General features: G+C 39.3%; 2 protein-coding genes across 6 annotated transcripts; one reads left to right on the plus strand and one right to left on the minus strand.

The window, feature by feature from the left end:
• Positions 1–116: 116 nt before the first annotated feature.
• On the plus strand, positions 117–7,534 carry LOC111323442 (uncharacterized). Of its 3 annotated transcripts, none has more exons than XR_015990880.1 (7): positions 117–785; positions 1,627–1,741; positions 2,929–3,000; positions 4,124–4,329; positions 4,568–5,823; positions 6,560–6,713; positions 6,844–7,534. XR_015990880.1 is itself a non-coding variant. In XM_022926789.2 (7 exons), exons 3-7 carry the CDS (start codon positions 2,983–2,985, stop codon positions 6,852–6,854), a joined length of 1,548 nt encoding a protein of 515 aa, XP_022782524.2. In that variant the 5' UTR covers positions 118–785; positions 1,627–1,741; positions 2,929–2,982; the 3' UTR covers positions 6,855–7,534. The 3 variants fall into 3 exon arrangements, 2 of the variants coding, with proteins under 2 accessions (XP_022782531.2, XP_022782524.2); XM_022926789.2 differs by having other exon boundaries at positions 118–785; positions 6,560–6,616; XM_022926796.2 differs by lacking the exon at positions 6,560–6,713.
• On the minus strand, positions 7,241–18,706 carry LOC111323428 (uncharacterized). 3 transcript variants are annotated; one of them, XM_022926779.2, is made up of 18 exons: positions 18,115–18,688; positions 17,468–17,586; positions 16,889–17,057; positions 16,697–16,735; positions 16,208–16,297; positions 15,948–16,046; positions 15,619–15,665; positions 15,242–15,350; positions 14,925–15,049; positions 14,537–14,696; positions 14,305–14,454; positions 13,973–14,089; positions 13,715–13,771; positions 9,784–9,873; positions 9,213–9,267; positions 8,879–8,970; positions 8,674–8,766; positions 7,241–8,092 (listed from the first exon to the last, which is right to left on the minus strand). In XM_022926779.2, the coding sequence occupies exons 1-18, from the start codon at positions 18,142–18,144 to the stop codon at positions 7,883–7,885; spliced, it is 1,851 nt and encodes a 616-aa protein (XP_022782514.2). In that variant the 5' UTR covers positions 18,145–18,688; the 3' UTR covers positions 7,241–7,882. The 3 variants fall into 3 exon arrangements, with proteins under 3 accessions (XP_022782514.2, XP_022782506.2, XP_088587099.1); XM_022926771.2 differs by having other exon boundaries at positions 15,242–15,356; positions 18,115–18,633; XM_088730973.1 differs by lacking the exons at positions 7,241–8,092; positions 8,674–8,766; positions 8,879–8,970 and having other exon boundaries at positions 9,247–9,382; positions 15,242–15,356; positions 18,115–18,706.
• Between the last annotated feature and the right edge of the window lie 23 nt (positions 18,707–18,729).

Raw genomic sequence — 18,729 nt, forward strand, 5'->3', positions numbered from 1 at the left:
GCAGAATCCCGGGTATATGATAAGACACGAATTCTAATTGGTCATATTTCCAATAATGAGTTTTATCCAATCAGAATTCCTGTGTTATCCAGTTTGTCCTTGGTGAAAATAGATCTTGTTGTTCATCTTGACTGGATAACGCGACCGAGTGAAACCAGCACCACCATTGTTCGAAGCATTCTTCCTGCACGTAATACTTGACAGTGTCGACAAAACAACTATTTAGCTTTAAATTCTCGGGTTCGTCTGAAATGCGATCGCATTACTGAAATGTAAACTCTGTGTGACCTTGTGCTTTGCTATGCTTATGGCGCTCATGTATTTGATTCAGAGCTTCTTGTTATGATTTTGCGATAGATCTGTAGATAATACTGACTTGCAACGAATTCCCGGGTGCCTGTGCAAGCGGGAAAAAATGTAGTACAAGTAGAGTTGCTTTTTTGTTTTGTTTTGCTTTTTTTTTTAACGTGTGTCGCTCGACTATCAACTGTTACTTCTGCGAGTGCTGTTGTACTTGTGAAGAAATTTTGCGCCAGCAAAAAGATACGTTTTGAGCGTGTGAGTTGTGCAAATATGTGATAAGACTACAAACAGAAACGGATTAATCTAGCGGCCTTGAACAACAATTGTTTCTTAACGCGATGTCCACGTGGTCACCAACCACCTGTTGAACGATACGTGTGAATATATTAGGGAGACGGCTTTGGATATGGATGGGCCGCGAACGAATGAACTTTACAAACCAAAACAAGCTAACTTTATCCACGACTGTCTCGAGCTCTCAGGTAAGTCCATGATGGTAAATTCAGTTTGAGTTTAGATTTCTTCGCCTGAAGTTTGAGCTTGTTTTATTTTTTTTGTCGTTTTAAATGGCATTTTCTGAGGATGGTTTTTCCCTGAATGGATCCTTTGTTCTTCACGCTTGTAAAAGGTGTGTCGCTCAGGACGAATATAAACTCGTTCCTGGCGACTTAGAATGTAATACTGAGCAAACAACATAAATCCCACAGGTATTATTTGATGTAAAAGTTGTCTTTGAATTATATAGTTCTATAGTTATCAGGCTTTGATATAAAAAGTTTTCTTAGTTGTCTTGCATGGCGATTCGTTGGCGGAAGTAATGTGAGTTGTGTACAAGCTATCGGGAGATATTCATCGGTTGTATTCGTGTAATCTGCCTCATTTCTTAAAAAAAGGCATAACTGGGACTTCTTTTCTTTCCGTTTTCGTGTCTATGAGATGAACGTCGAATTTTCTTTGTCATCGTCCATGGGGGCCTTTTATTTCCTGCAGGCTATATTTTCCCTTTTTCGATAGCCAGTTTAAATATAGTACATTTTTGTTCTATTTTTAGTTAAAATTCTTCCTTTTCACTTTCTTTGTCGGTTCGATCCCTTTTGTAATCGCGTTCCTTTAAAAAACTTTCACGCTATACTGAATTTCAAGTTTATCTTGTCCCGCCACGAAAGTGAAGATGTGATTTGCACATTGCATTGAGGTCACGTAGTGCGATAATGCATCGTAACTCAGCACATCTGGAGGCTACAGCCGAAAAGTCTCATCGTTTTAGCAAATAAGATTTGCCAATTCTGGTTAACTCAGGTCGAGTTACGTTTCTTTTGACAGGTGCAAAATAGAATGAACAGATTTGGATAGAACACGAGGTGACAGGGAGACAAGATTTGAACAGATTTCATCCCCATGCATTTTCAGCCTCCTTCAGTAGCGTTATAGAGAAGAGGTTGGTGTAGAAATTTATTCTTTATCCGTGAATTCTTCGATTTTTATAACCAAGGATAATTTACGTAAGAAGTACTTGAAATGTTGTCAACATGGGCATTCTCAAGGCTTTCTTAAATTATTGATTACAGTAACTATAGAACTTAGAACACATCACTGCAGAAAATTTTCAAAATAAATTTTGTTTCTAAAATAAGGAAGTGTTCGATTTGCCTTACTTGCAAAAAACGAAAGAAGACAGTTTATTTCAAATTTGAGTTCAGGATACCTCCAGGAGTATTAGGGTTATTTTCAGTGCACACATTTTGTTCTTTTGTTCAAAATGGTGCTAGTAATGTTTTCAGTGGTGTGTTTTATTCCATCAAATTTTTATACAGTAATAAAGAATGTATTTCTGCTGAGTGATCTTATGATCATGATGCATGTTTCCTGCTTTTCAGTAACAATTTTATGAGTTTTTTCTCGTTGAAAATTTTCTTAAATTTTGACGCCTGTTGAATGTAGCTATATCGAAAACTGTGATAAAAAAACAGCTTTTCAAAATGAATTTTTCCTCTCACTTAGATAACTGTAAGGTAAGAGGTTCCTGTTAACTGAAGTGAAAGACAGAAACTTAGAAGGAAACATGCAGTATATTTGGTCACTGTTATTAGATAAAGAGCAGACCCCACCCAATACTGGATATTTACCAGATGAAGAACACCTGTTCATATTGAATTTCTCAGTCTACATTAGCTTTTATTTCAAGAGGACCAATGACAATATTTAAATTGTCCTGCAGACTTGTGGTCTACATGGAGGAATATTTCTTGAAATATTGTATGGACAAAAGTAGGAAAAACTGTCCAAACATAGCTAAAGTTTGTCATAAATTATGAAAATATTAGATTGACACTTGTGTGGTAAATGATACAACATTCTCTGTCTTGAAAGTTGCCCATTGTATGAAATCTACCATTGGACAAATAATTAATAATCAGTGGGTTAGGTGGAATCAGTATTAGGGGGTGAGCATGTGAACAAAAGCAGACAGTGTAAATTACTTAATAATTTATTATACAAGGGTGAATTGATTTCTTTTCTAAGGGGGGTGGGTGGGGTTGAGGAATTCTTATCCATCCCATCGCTCTCCTTGTAGATTATAATGCCATAGTAAAAATGATTAACATATTTTATATTTACTTTCAGAGTGTCCAAATATAACCCACAAAGACACAAAGAAGTGGTCAATAAAACTCAAACATGCTGAAAGATTATTATGTAAGTAATAACCCCTGAGATGATGATACTAACAATGATAATAATAGCAATGATAATAAAGTCCTAGTTCACCAGAAGGTAAAAATTCACAGTTTAAATTACAAAAGCTACATGTACAACAGAAAAAAAGTAAATGGAGAACATATAAGATGACTTGAGAGTCCCTTTCAGTGCCTTTTCAGGTCACTATCCACTAATGAAAAGATGATTTATTGTCAATGAGGCAGTTTCTTTGTTAGGCAACAAAATTGTGTGAACATTATACTAGTAACCCTCAATGAAAGTGCCTCAATAAAGATATTAAGACCTCGCCCCTTTAATTATGTTCTCCCTCAAAACATTTATGCTTTTAAGCCTTCCTTTGGACTCCACTTCTACTAAATTGTGTTAAAAAAAGGAAATTCTTTGATTTTGGAAAAATCCAGATTCACCACCACTTTCCCATCAAGTTTCACAAACACCAATTGATTCAATCATTATGGTTTTAGATGTCTTTTTTGTTTGGAGGGAAGGGGGTTGAAGTGTTGGTTGAAATTCAATCAGTGGCATTGGTGTGCTACTTGAAAGGGTGCTGAGGTGTACACTCTTGCAATTTGGTAGTATTGTGTCAATGGTGAGGTTGCTACCTTAAATTCATTTAATGAGCTCAAAAAGGCTCAAGCATTTACAAATTATAACCATTTATCAGCTTCTGGAAGGATTAAGGTGAATTTATTAACATATCTTGTTCCAAAAATCATTGAAATACATTTGGGTTTTCTTTGTAAAACCCCTCATAAGAATATTCTATGTAATATTAATGTACCAATGGTTTTATTTAAATTTGAGTTTTCACTACTCGCACATTTTGAATCATGACTTTTCTGAACTGTGGACACTGTTTCAATTTTACGATTTATCTTTAAAAGAATCTCTTTGTTTAGTTCATAATAACATGGAGAGTAAATGCCAAAAGCTAACAATTACAATAGTATATAATGAAGGAATTACTTTTGAATAAGTTTTCATTATGCTGTAGATAGTGCAATATAATAGTAAAGATTAATATGGAGTCTAATCATCAACTAGTGTGGTAGTGATTGCAAATTGAGGCCCAAGAATGTTTAATTTGTGTTTGTCTTAGTTGGAAGATTTTGAGGTGTTGTCCCAGACAGCTCGTGAGGTGTGGTTAGCAGAGCAGTGCTCAGCCTTTGAAACACAAATACAGAAATTGTCACGTGAAAGAGAACAGGACCATTTTCTTGAGGAGTTCTATCGCAAGCTGAAACAAGTGACTCGTCGTTGGCAGTCGTGGAATCATAAATCCTTTGGAGGCGTTACTTCCAGGGGGTATGTTGCGCATTTCTTTTACATTAAGTTTCCCAGCATATTATATTTCAAAGCTTGCTTCAGAGAAGTTTGCATCCTCATTCAAAGTGACTCAGACTTGTTTCCACTGCCTCTGTGACCTAAAAATTCAGTTTGTCCATCGTTAGTGATTCTGTGATTGCGCTTAATTTCTTATTTGTTTGTATTCCTTGTTCTTTGTGTTGATTGGCTTGTGATCGTGTACGATGTCACTTGACAGGTATGTGTCTGAGTTGGCCTCTTGGGAAAGGAATGTACAACTTCGTGGAGTGTTGTTACCTAAGAGCCAATCAAATTCGCCGAACTCGAACGTGCTTCAACGATTTGATGAACTCTGTATTCACTTCGAGAATCTCCTTGAAAGTTTCAAACAAGGTCTCTATCAGCCACTTTCTGACTTTTTTCAAAACGAAAAAATACTTTGTCATCTTAAAAGCGTTCCTAAAGACTTAGAGAAAGTTTTGAATCAATGGCATCTTCTTCTTACTTCTGGTGTTATCGACGAGAGATTATTCAGCCCGACGAGTGCTGAAGGACTTTATCCTGTAGGAATACGAAACCGATTACACGACTTTGATCTGGTGTTACGACTTATTCCGGACCTAACAGAAAAAGCTTATGAAGCTTTGCGACTCGCTCGTCGGTGGAGGTTGATTGGAAAAACCTCTGCTGTCCAGCGAGATGAAACTTATATTATTTCCAGAGAACAGACAGCTAGGCTGCAAAGGCGTCGCATATCCAAAAGGTTGAAAAAAGTGAATACTTTGGAGGAGGAACTAAAGCAGTCTAAGGCACAGTGCCTCTCTCTTGAAGAGGAACTTGATAAGTCCAATTCGAAATACCAGGAAATTGAGAAAGTGGTCACTGCTTACCGACAGCAATGCAATCAGTTGGAGAACGAGCTTGAAGTCGTGAAAAGAAGATGTGAATCGCTGAAAGAAAAGTTAGAAAACTCCAAAAAAGAAAGTAGAAGCGCGGGTAATGAGATAGAGAGCTCTCAGGAACATTGCCGTGTCTTACAACAAGAACTGAACGCTGCTAGACTCAAGTATTGTACACAGAAAGTGAAATTTATCAACACCAAGAAACGATGCGTTCAACTGACAAACCAACTAAATACAACTCGAGAACAGTTGACGCAACTGGAATGTGAACTCGAGGCGAGGAAGAAACGGTACCAGGCACTACAAGTTAAACTGGAAAATTCCAAGAAAAACATTTTTACACAAGGGAACATGCTGGACGTACTACAAAACCAGTGTTACATGCTGAAAGAAGAGTTAGACGGAACAAAAACAAAGTGTTTACAGTTAACATGCGAACTGGAGAAATCTCAGGACAGATGTTCCACTCTGGAAAGAGATGTGAGCGGGTTAAAAGAGCAGTTCCAAAACTTAGAGATCGAGCTTAGGAGAGCAAAGACACGAGAAGAACTGTTAGTTCAACAGAACGCTCAGTTAAGGAAGCTCTTTCAAGGTTTGTGACAAGAACTGGCGGTTACTTTGATATAATTATCTTGGTAATTTGCCAATCATCATAATAGTCTTTTGTCCTTGTGGCCTCTGTCCATTGCGCGTAGTGGTGAACTTGACAATAACAAGCTCCTTGCGGCTCTTGGTGACTTTTGTCGCCACCTTCAGTTCAGACTTCCCACTCAGGTTCTTCCCACTAAGAGTCCGGTTTCCTTTTGCCCCTCGGGGGCTCAGTGGAGGGCGAACCTGGTATTGTCAACGGAAATTATCAATATTTAAACTGAAATTGTTATTTTGCTGTCTCCAAACCTTACCACTATGATCGTTATGTACAAGAAAAAATTTTGAAGGTGAAATGAAACAACATATTAAAATGACACGTGGGTAGGTTAAGAACCTCAATTTATCGGTCAGAACCCAAGCTTGGTCATCTCTGAGGTATTCATAATTACAGCCTAATCAATTTATCAGTCAGAACCCAAACTTTGTCATCTCTGAGGTATTCATAATTACAGCCTAATCAATTTGACGAGTCGGGAAGATTGTCCTTGGATGATGCAGACATGCAGACATGCAAGCGAAAAAATGATGGTACGAATTCGCCGCGAACATTTATGTAGGTGTGTTCTATAACACTAACTGGTATTGCTGTGAAATACATCATGGGTACGGTTAAATATAAAGTATATCAATGCTTCAATGAAGCTTATAGATGTGAATCATGATTTTAATCTTAATAGATAACGGATTACAAGAACCCAGCTTGCTGAAAGTCAATTTACACACACCAGACACAGGTACCCGGATGTATTTCAAATTTCATAAGTACTGCTAAGGTTATGGTCCCTTCAAGGTCCAATGAGATGATTATGAACTAACCCTCTACTTAGGATGGTGGGTGTGCGTCTTTGTTTGTCGGTATAGATTTACCTCTCCTCTTTATTGTATGTCTCTGTATAGTAGAACAGGTACTAAGACATTTGATGTATTTGTTTCAATGTATGTTTTGCCTTTTTTTTTCCAGGCCCCACCTGACTAGCAGTCAGAAGAGGCCGTGATCAGCTGACATCATTCCCAGCTTTACAACTTGATTCCATGTCTTTATAAAGGAGTCATTCTCTTCAAAGGAGAATCGATGCTTAATGAGTCAAAAGCCGTAATGGACGAAATTCTTTTTTACAAATTCAACCACGACAAAACAAATCGTCTCCTCTGATGTAGGCACTCGCAGTCAACTCATTACCAATCCTCAGAGGTGTCGCTTGTCTATGGACACAGCAGATACTACTAATCGAAACCCGCTAGTTTTTTTCTTCAACGGGAAGACGAATTAAAAATGTTTTTTGTGTATTTTATACGGCACCCAAAATTTGGTCTCCAAATACAAAATTAATAGGGGAGTAAAGAGAGTATTCAAAATGTAAAAAAAAAAAGAGTTTAATTGAATTAACTGCTGAGATAAACACTCTGTATGTCTAGAATTATTTAGATAATAGATATCAGATTAGTTCATAGATAATATTTATGGATTAAGGTTAAACCGAAATATTTCAACCATTTTCAGTCTCTATTGATGGGAGCTTAAGAAATTAAGACAATCTCGCGAAAATTATTTACAGAAAGGTATTCATGCAGAACATGTATTGGCAAATAAAAAGATACTTGGAAGAACAATAAAGTTAATGAGGAAATAAGAGTTTTCCTGAAACCCAGAATTAGCTCTAATGCTTATCGACTCATGATAGGTTTCAATGTTGTCGACTGATTGCAACTGCCTCACTGACAGCCATGAATTTTATCCATGACACATTTAGTGAATATCTTCACAAAGTCTAAAGGCCCTTCTACAGTTTTTGCTCTACTCTCTTTTTTGCTAGAAGTGAAATACAACTTGATTTAAGGCGCAGATCAAGTGAACTCATTGTGGTTTAGAGAATTAAGGCCCAAGAGTTCCCTTAATTCTGGCAGTTCTCGTAGAAATCGCAAAAACCTCAAGCCTCTTTTCCATGAAAATTCTAACTTTTCTGATGACTAAATTACTTGGGATCGAGGCCGTCGCGTCGTCACACGTCTGCCGTTATAATTGAAGTTTGTTTCAAGTTCAATTTTTTTCTGTTATCACCGCTGGTCAACATGTTCGACCGAACGACCTCTTTGAATCTGGAACATGGTGAAGTCCTCTGTCTGTCAGTCCACCAGTCAGAGGCCAGTTCCAGTTCTTGTTGCAAATCTTTGACATACGAGGCGGGAGAAACTTTAATGTAGTACGAAAACTAAACAAGAAGAGAAAATTTAAGATAAGTATTTCCCCTGACCTGGTCATTCCAACAGAAAAGAATAGTTGGAGCCAATAATAGTCGACGACCGGCCCAGTAAATTAACACGGTCAGCATATCAAAACTTAACGAGCAATTACAACTTTCATTCTCTTCAACTGTTTACAGCTTTTTTTTTTGTTTTTTTTTTTTGAATATTTTCATGACACCAGTTAATGGTGCAAGCGTTTCCATAATAAAATATAGCCCCAGTTGTTCAAAGGTTGAATGACTATATCCACTGGATAAATGACTATATCCACTGGATATATGACTATATCCACTGAATAAATGACTATATCCACTACATAAATGACAATATCCACTGGATAAATCTGAATCCAGTGGATAGCGTAGTACATCTTGCTATCACTTATCTGCTAGATACCGATTCATCCGTTGGATAATGCTATCCGCTCTTCATACAACTGGAGCCAGGAAATGACTGTTAGTACTTCCACAACACTTCCCGATACCGATTTACTATAGAAAACAATACTACGTGCACAACCCAGCTGAGTCTTTGTCTTTGTACAAACCTCTTTCTGGGCGAACATCAACTCCAGTACACAGTGTTCTTGTTTGTTTACTGTGGCCTGATCCAAGCGCAGCACGAGTGAAGGGTTGTCCTCCTGAAGAACAACGCAACTGTAATTGGCTAATAACTAAATGAAGTAATTTACTAGTTTCATGACATTCTTCCAAGAAAAGTAAACTTCTGCTCTGGAGTTCAATGATACCTACCTCCTCGTGATCGAACACAAATAAAAAGTTATCCTTCAGCAGGAACATTTGCGGAGCTGTTTCTTGTAAATACCGACCTCCTTCCTGACAAACTGCAAGATGAAAGGCTCATCGACGAGAAAAATCACAAGTAGCAAGTCAAAAGTAACTCAAAGGAGGGAAGGAATGGGAGTTATGGACAGAATAACTTGGACAACTATGTTCAATAGCTACTTTCTGCACACCACAGAGGAGGGAGAATACAATATAGTGACGAACTTCGAGCTACTTGACGCTATAGGGGAGAGTTCTCAATAATTATTGATTCAAACACAATAACAAAAAAGTCACTTACATGTTGTTACTTTACTTTTGCCGTTTGTGCTTTGTAGACACTTCGCATCCAAGTTCTGATAACAGAAGTTTAGGAAATTAGTCTGATGCTCGAGGTCGATCAGTCAGCAGTATTGGATAGTCAGTCACGTAGTGGCCGGTGTTGTGGTCTATCTTTGTGTAGTGTCTAATCTAGGGTGAATTGGGAAGGGAAGGTGAGATCAATACATGGACTGAAGTGGCTGCATATTGCGCCTGATGAATTCTGACGTCCGATCTCATCTTAACTGATTGTAAAGCGCGACTGATTATCTAAATAGTAGTTTGCGCTATATAAATGTTGAATTATAATTATTATCGGTCAATGTGTCTTTTAGTCAGTCAGCCAGCGAGTCAGTCCATCGTTCAGTTGGTCAGTCGGTGTTTCTGCCGATCGATCGGTCTTTCTGTCTGTTTGTCGATCTGTCTTTCTGTCTGTCGGCAATCCGGGCAATCCGGTCAGTCCGTCGGTTTGTCAGTCGGTCAGTCTGTTGTTCGGCTGGACCATCCGTCAGTAGGTCTGTCACGCAGTTCACCTATTATGATATGCCTACCCCATAAAGTTTTTCTGCCAGTCCTTTGTCGGAAATAAAATATTTAAAAATCTGACGAAGTTGATGAACGTGTCGTTGACGACGATCAACCTGTCGGATAAAAAAATTAATAAATAAAGAATAAAACTGTTAAAAGATATTTTAAGATTTTTATCACTGATAAAGGTAAGAGGCTAGATTATTAGTTCATTGATATATACTTAATAGTTTGTTAGTTTAGTTTAATAGTTTAGTTTAATAGTTTAAAAATAAATATTACATCCCAGCCAAGGGGCTGGATTGCATAATTTTTTACAATGATATACTATATTATAATAGATACATACAGGAGTACAATAAAAATTACAATTGTATCAGAAACTATAAAAAGATAATATCACTAAGATCGAGTAATACTAGGCAGGCTTGATCAATCGAATATTCACACAGTGTTGTTTGCTAGTCGGCACTTGCTCGGGATGAAGGACCGCTGAAAACGCCTGGTGCGCACGCCAGGGAGGTCGTACTTTCTAATTCTCCTTAGGTTATAATGGTTTACATGATTGGTAGAAAATAAATGAGATAGTTTGTGGTCATAAAAGATTGCATCAAACAGTTTAGAACACTGTTCCTCGCGCCGAGACTGCAAAGTGTCTAAATTATAGCTACTTAAGCACAGACTGTAAGAACAATCTGGTAAGATGATACTTAACGCCCTTTTTTGTACTCGTTCGATATCATTACTTAAATACTCGGGCAATGCATGGTGAAAAACGGGCGAACAATATTACAGGACAGGTCTAATAACAGTGCAGTAAAAGTTGATTATGTCACGAGGGTCCACTCCCAGAGCGGGAGTGGAGAACCAGGAAATATAATCTCTTGTTGGCTTTCTTGATAGCCTTAGATATATGATCATTCCACGTAAGATCATTAGAGGGAGTCACACCTAAGATCTTGGCGGAGCTGACAACAGAGAGATCCTTCCCATTAACGGTTACAGGCTCGAAAGCACGCTTGCTCTTCTTAAAGTCGATGTTCATGACTTTACAGTTATCGGCATTTAGGGTCATTCGTTGATCGCACGACCAGGTTTCAACAGCGTGAACAGCACTTTTGGATGTTGCTCGACTCTCCTCGTGGCACGATCTTGGCTACAGTAGTGTCATCCACATATTTCCAGGAATGGAATCCACGGACCCTCAGGTCATTTATCATTAGGATAAATAACCAAGGGCCCAGTTGGGACGCCAGCAGGGACAGGGCCCCATTCCGAGAAACAGTCCCTGGACAGCTTGACACGTTGCTGGCGATTCGTAAGAAAGTCAGCAACCCAGCAGGCGACACTCCTAGGAATAGATAGACTGAAGACCTTACGCACGAGTAGGGTGTGGTCAATAAAGTCGAACGCCTTCCTATAATCAAATAGGACAACTCGCACGGCAGCTCCACTACCGTCAGTGACATTGGACCAGTTGTGCACCATGGATATTAGGGCAGGAAGGGTGGACGATTTTGGAATTCCTCCGTACTGGTCGGGGTCAATAACTTCCACCACAGCAGGGCTAATATGAAGACCAACCACGAAATCTTCGCAATTTTAGACAGCGCCGGAGTCAGAGAGATAGGGCGAAGATATTTACTGATATCCTCAACAGGTTTCACCCTTGGTATTGGGACAACATTGGCCATCTTCCATGCTGGCGGGAGTCTGTTCTCGGCAAAACTGCAGTTCATGATCGAAGACACAGGATAAGCAAGAATGTCAGCGTACTCCTTAAGGAGCCAATTAGGTTTCTCATCCGGTCCAGCCGCCTTAGGGGGGTTCAACTTTAGAAGCGCCGAAAAAACGGCAGACTCAGGAATAGTAAATAGCGTGGATTCCGCCTCGGGGGTGGGAACAAACTCCAACCTCTGAAGGGACTCCAGAGGCTCAACAAACGCAGCGTTGATCATATTTGCGATGTTGTACTCAGAGAGGCTTTCAGTGCCTTCAATTTGTAAGCATGAAGTAACAGTGTCGGTATCAGTTGCGGGAGTCATTCCCGCAATTCGCTTGACGGAGTTCCACCACTGGCTGGGTTTGGTATGCTTTAGCTGGTTAACTTTTGAAGCGTAAAATCTTCCACGGAGTGCCTTACGTTCTCGGTTCACTGCATTTCGATAGTAATGGAAAAGACTGACGTCTCCGTTGCTGAACGCCTTTGGCCGCAGCTTGACTAGCTCTGTAAATTCTGGAGAAACCCACGGCGCGTCCCTTGCGTGGATCTTGGATTTTTTGACGGGTATGATAATGTTCAATCCAGTCTTGACAACGTCCGTAAACAGTTGGACTTTGGCTGCGCAACCCTGCGTGCGCTCTACAAGCGACCATGCAGTCAATTCCGAAAAAATAGCGACCGAGTTCGAGTTTCCTGCTGGCGCGCGCGTCGCGGCGCCACATCTGCTCTCTCAAAGAGCCCTCTCTCACAGGTCTCGTTTTAGGGCGCAATATGACAACAATGTGATCGGAGAGTCCGAAAGGCGGCAAAGTCAGTGCAGAGTTCTCGTCGTACAGGTAGGGGAGGTTGGTTAAGACCAAATCCAATGTCCGCTCGCCCCGTGTTGGTTTGTTCACCAGCTGTTTTAATCGAAACTGAGTCAAGATGCGTTTGATGTTAAGGCAATTGAAATCTCCGCAAAGCAGAAGGCCACAGCCGGGAAATTCTCCCTCGATTGCTGTGAGGGTCGAAGATAGATGGGTTAGCATCGCTTGATCGTTCAAAGTTTGCTCAGGATGATATATTGTGCCGGAAATCAGACATGGGATACCGCGCGGTAAACATGACGGCCTGAGCCACGTCCACAGAGTGTCAAAGGTCGGATTATGCAGGTGATGGAGAATGCTGAACTTGATACTATTCTTAATGTATTATCTTACACCACCGTGAATGCCTGTAGTCCGATTTCTTGCGGTAAAGTGATATCCAGGAATATTAATGAGATTATCACAGATGGTGTCCCTCAGCCACGTTTCGGTGAAAAACGCTAGGTCAGGCCTCCAGTCCAGGATGACAGATCTCACCTCGTCGATCTTAGGCGCGAGGCTCATGGTGTTGGCAAGTAGGAGACTTAGACCGTACGTTTGGGCTTCCGTAGAACTAGTTGGTTTATCCACAGCGGCAACTCTAGAGATAATACGGTTGCGCTGAAAAGGACACGCGGGATTGTTGTGTCGGACCCGTGAGTGACTACGGGACTGGATCACTGGGATGGGACAATTGTTTAGACTGCCTGCAACGGAGGAGTCAATCTGAATATTTTTAAATGCGGTTCGTGAAGAGATATGCAAATTATCATCTTGAAGGTCGCCACTGACTTCAAAGAAAATGGGGTTTTCCCGTAGAAGAATCCACAGGACGTGGCGATGGTTGATCAATTCCAAGACTTAACGGCGAATTTCTTCGGAATTTCCTCAGTCCTCCGCGAGAGCCGCGCCGTGTCGGCTTGACTCGGGATATACCAAGAGCTGTCAAGCGGCACCATAAGGCTGAAGAAAGTTTGTTCGTACAGTGAGGCGACGACAACAGATTTTTCAAAAAGGAACTTGCCTAGACGGCACCCATTTCAAGAAAGATGTCGGAGGACAACTGGGTTAAACATTGGGTAAGAAAAAACAAAATTTCGAAACTCGAAACTCGAAATCAGTGCGGAGATAGAAAAGGCATGTGCTGCCAGCTAGGCGCTCGCGTGCATAGAATACCCATATACATATTCAATTATCTTAATATTCTTAATGATTCAAAGTTAAGATGGAGATCGACAAAAAACAGACCATACCACAAAGCAGAATGATTTTAAATTACATATGTCTATATCAGATTGGTCATGATTTCCAAAACAATATTTCAAGAAAATATCCTAATTGGAGTTACTTAGGTGCAGATTTTTTAAACTGAGACTTCCGACATACCTGAGTTTGAAGTCTTTTGAGTTCTGCATCGCATTTGTCATGTTTCCGTTTTAAGAGCTGGATTAAGAAACAAAAGGAAACAAAACAGTGTCGTCAGAACCTGAAAGGTCAATTACCACTTTTTCAATATCTCAACTTCATCTCAGTTTCGTAAAATTAGTACTAAGGCACGGGAGAAAGGAAGTTACTAGCAGTTTGCACAAGACGTTGTTTTAAAATATATCCATTTAATTGCGTAATAACGCTCAAACTACTTACGTCTCTCTCATGCGCGATAGCTTCTTTCTGGAGAACCATTGTCGTTTGTCTCCGATTAGACACAGAGATTTTGTTCTCTAGTTCGTTCATTTTCTCCGTGTATTCTTTGCTCATTACCTAGAGTAAGGAAACGCTTAACTTTATGTTTGAAGTTTATGTGACTTGAGACCAGTTTGCATTGCATTCCGCTCATTGTATCAAGTGACGTATTTAACGAGTTTTACATAGATGTACTAACGCACAGTTACCATTAAATCTGAAACTAGAGCTTGGAGATAGTCGGTTGTGCAAGTTAATACCGATCAAGAAAAGAATAAATGATACCTACAAACCTCTTTTCCTTTCTTCAGACTATCAATTGTTATTTCTTGATTTTTTATGGTAGCCTGGGAATCATCTTCCACGGCTTTCGCGTCAGAGAGCTGAATTTGAAGCACCGAGTTTTCTGCTTTTAAACGTCGAACAGCTTCTTCAACGTCAGTCTGGAAAACCGAAGAAAAAAACCCGAATAAAATGAAAGGAGGATTCTTTTGCAAAATCATTGTCCTTAACTGAGATACTTACAAAGTGTTTATTTTCATCTTCAAGCCTCAAAGCTTTTCTTTTGAGAATCTCCATTTCTTTGAGGCTTTCTTCCAGTTTCTTACGCACGTCTTTCAGTTCCCCAGACATCTCTCGTCTTACTTCTATCAAAAGTTTTCGTTCCTCTTCTACCAAACGACACCTCAAATGAAACATTCCAAGGATTTTCAGAATTTAACTGTAGTACTGCCACAAACAAGAGAAAACTTAAAATTCCAATTATGACCATGCCATCACTTGTTAGAAATAATGTTGGCAGGTTAGCAGCTAGTTTCAGAGTCGGTTCCTAATCATAGAATGACAATCAATCAATCAATAAAACTTTGACACGCTTTGAAGGAAAAGTTATCAGTTCAAAGCCTTGTTGTACCTGACATGAGCAGTGTTGAGTTCCTCCACAAGTCTCGCAGTTTCCATATCAGTCGCACAGATCTCGAGTCCTGGCCTGCTATGGAACAAGTTCGCCAAGAAAGCAAGGTTCAGCCGTGGATTTCCCTGGAAAGATGAAAAGAATAAAAAGAAATCAGATGTGATAGAAAATGAATACAACGCTAGATTATAACATCGAATTTTCAAAATAGTCATTACTCTTGATTGTTGTGAGCTGGTTGTTCTTTTTTTTTCTGAACAATTTTCTTACGGGACAACATCTCTGTTAAGGAGCATGATCCACGTCTAGAAAAGTACCTTAACAAGTTCATGTGGCGTCAGGTATTTCTTGCATCCTATCAGGTCAGCCATGGACAAGACTTTCTTTGCCCTGATGAACAAGTCTTCTTCATCCAAAGGAGACAGACTGCACCTTTCCATAACGTATAGATGGTAAGAATCCTCAAGTTATCAGTTGACACGGAATAAAACTATTTCCTATTATTATTTCCATTAGAATAAATATTCTAATGGTGTATACCAATCTATATATGGTTTATCTTAAGCCTGCTCTTCACCTAATTTTTCCTGACCAATTGTTAAAAAACCAGCTGAGTGCAGGTACACCACATTTAAAGCATAACTTATCGTTCCTGGTCACTCAATATAACAGAGAATAATTGAGAGAACAATACCTCTGTGGGGAGAGCTGATTCAGAAGATAGCTGTATATAACAGAGTCCTACATGGAGGAAAGAAAACACAACCTAGTTAAGTCAGTGTAACCGGAAGTAGTGAATGAAAATAATGAGAGGGAAGGGAGGAAAGGGAAAAGTGAATAAAAGAGAAAAAGCTTTCATAATGATTCCAAAAAAGGGCAGTATTTGGAGTTCGCCCCAAAGTTTTAGATTTTTTAAGAGCAGTCTATAGCATCAATAAAATTCTTGATTGACGTAATAAAATTGTGTAGTTAATGAAGTGATCTCGTTTATTGTCGATTATTAATCAATCGCTTGTTACGAACCTTTAAACTGCAGCCGAAGTCTATCATCTCTGGGCCCCTATAAAGTGTGTGTCTCAGTTGATAATTGACCCATCTGATCAGTAACTCTTCTGCAGGAAGCTAAACAGTTCAACGCATGTCAGTTGCTAACGATGTGTTTGCGTCGATAAATTAAAACATCGGCAAGATAGTTTTCTTTACTACTTAAAGTTCTCTATCATAGTGAAATATCACGTTGAACCTGCTCAGAAAATAAGAAGGAAGAATTGAAATATATATACCTCAACAAATCTGGGCCAGTTTTCATTTGACCTGCGCACCAATGCTAAATTTGGATGGTTTTCCACATTCACATAGGAAAGCAACCCAACCTATAAGATTTCAGTAATCAGGTTAAACACAAATTTACCTTTCCAAGGTTAGCAGTAAGACCAGTGGCGGATCCAGGGGGAGGGTCTGGTGGGTCCGGACCCCCCCTATCAAACCTGACGCTTACAACTTTGAGACAGGATCGTATATCGCTTTTAACTAGCTGATTTTTTTCAATGAATCCAAATAAACGGTAAGTGGCCAAGGAATTATAACGTGCAACCGCGACTGGTGGGAGGGGGTGTGGGGGAGAAGTAATTTGCCTCAAAGAGTCCAACAGTCCTTTCTGAACCAAAGTTTGGACCCCCCCCAATCAAAAATTCCTGGATCCGTCTCTGAAGACAATTGTTTTGTTTTTAAAGTGAGCATGGTTGTTACAATGACTGTAATACATATCTTACCCGCACGATTTTCCACAGAATTTCTAAGACCAAGTATTCCTGGGAAAATTAAAATGACCAATATTTTTAGCATCAAATCAAATGAAACGAGTCACAACTAGCCAGCATTATCGCAAAAAAGTGAAATGTTAAATTTAGCAATTTGTTGTTCACTCATCTCAAAAGTTAAAAAAGAAAAAATAATGGCGGTACCTTTCCACTCCATAAGTCCTCGGCTTTAATGTTTTGCACGTCAATAGCCAATTGCTGTGCTCCTTCTATCACTAGCTTTTGATTCTCTAAGGCCTGATGAATATTTTTAACTTGCTTATTGATCCTGGAGCATGGTATGGTTCCACTTCTGATTCGATTTAATAATTTACTGACAATAAAGAAATCGTAAAAAAGAAACACGGTGAAATAGAGTAAACAGGGTAAAATCATCTGGCTGGTTGTAAATAACTCTTAGAGAACTGCATCGATGTAAAGTTAAAACAACACAAAATCATGTAAATCAAGGCCAGTTTCCACTGCAGAAAAAACAGTCTCTAAGTCGTCACTTCACATCCTCGTTTACAGAAGGGGAAAGGAAACGTAATTTATAAAATATAGTCCTGAAACCCAAGTGACAAGTTAAAGCAAAAATCCAGTTAAGCAAGATAAGATTAGAACGTTTTTTAGGTAAATAGGACAAGACCGAAATAAGGAAGCAACATACGATCACCGGAAATACGATTAAGCATGCCAACAAAACGCTTTATAAATGTTTTAGTAACACTTCATTTCCCTCACCAGAATAAAACACCGTTCTTCTGCGCTTGATATAGCTTCTGTGCGGGTTTAATTGGTAGGCATTCAAGATCGCTGTCCTTACTCATCACAGAGTTAATAAAGTTGACTGAGGCTTCCAGCTATATGTAGCAAGAGAGGAATCAGATATTTCGCCTTAGCACCACAGCATCTCGTTATACAAGACATCTCTCCGGCCGTAGTTTAAACTCGCAAATGTTTCAAGTTTAACTTGAATTTGAACCAGACATTTATTAGACACAATAATTGATATCCACATCGATGAAAAGAGAAATTCCCTTCAGTTGAAGCTATTTATATTCCTTTGAATTTTCGTACGTACAAAGAAAAAAATTGTTTCTTGTTCATCTAAAAAGGCATGTTAGCAATTGTTTGAGCAAAAGTCAGTATCTTAGAAAACGAACTGAAAATCATAGGCAAACAATCTCGTGCAGCATTTATAAACCGACTCTTCTGTGGTGAAGAGTCGGAGCGACGAAGGGCTAACGCTCGAAACGTCAGCTTTTATAACCGTAACGGTGGTCAATTTACCATTTCAACTTTGTTGATATATTCAAATTATCCTAATTAAATGAACTGTTCATTTCATTAAATGTCGTGAAATGTTCTTCAAAACTTTTTACACTTACCTCAGCTAAAGTAAAAGCAAAGGTGGCCATCACACAGAAGTCTACTTCAAACCGATCTGCATTCTACGTCGTGTAGTCCTAAACTTTTGACAACAAATTATTCTAATTTAAAGAGACTTTATGCTCTGGGGATCACGTCCGCATTAAATCGCTGAAACTCAAAACAATCCGCTTCCAAAATCAATCACCGCTATGAATCATTTATCTTTTGTTTCAGAAGATAAACAAAACGGCCGAGTGTAACTAAATCTCTTTATGGCAGACTCAAAAAGAAAAGACTCATATCGGGGAATTCAGCCAAGCGAATCTTATCATTGTGCAATAAATTATCAATCCTGGCACGCTTTTGCCTTCCATACGGATACCATGACGTCATGCTACTTACTGTCATGCAAAATCCATGATTAACGAGACTGTGGAAACGAATAAATAAGTGGAGGGATTGCTACTCGTTTCTTAAGGATCACATTTTTAAAATGCAACGATTTGTGTGTCATTAGTGTAAGTCGAGGGTGAAGGGCGTTTACATATTGAGGCAATTGTATGTTACAAGTCTCACGACAAAAAACCTTTTACGAGGCAACCTCGAGGCGACTCTCACCCAGGCTCTCAGTT

The sequence above is a fragment of the Stylophora pistillata genome, chromosome 8 (assembly GCF_964205215.1).
Source record: "Stylophora pistillata chromosome 8, jaStyPist1.2, whole genome shotgun sequence".
In the NCBI taxonomy this organism is placed as follows: domain Eukaryota; kingdom Metazoa; phylum Cnidaria; class Anthozoa; order Scleractinia; family Pocilloporidae; genus Stylophora; species Stylophora pistillata.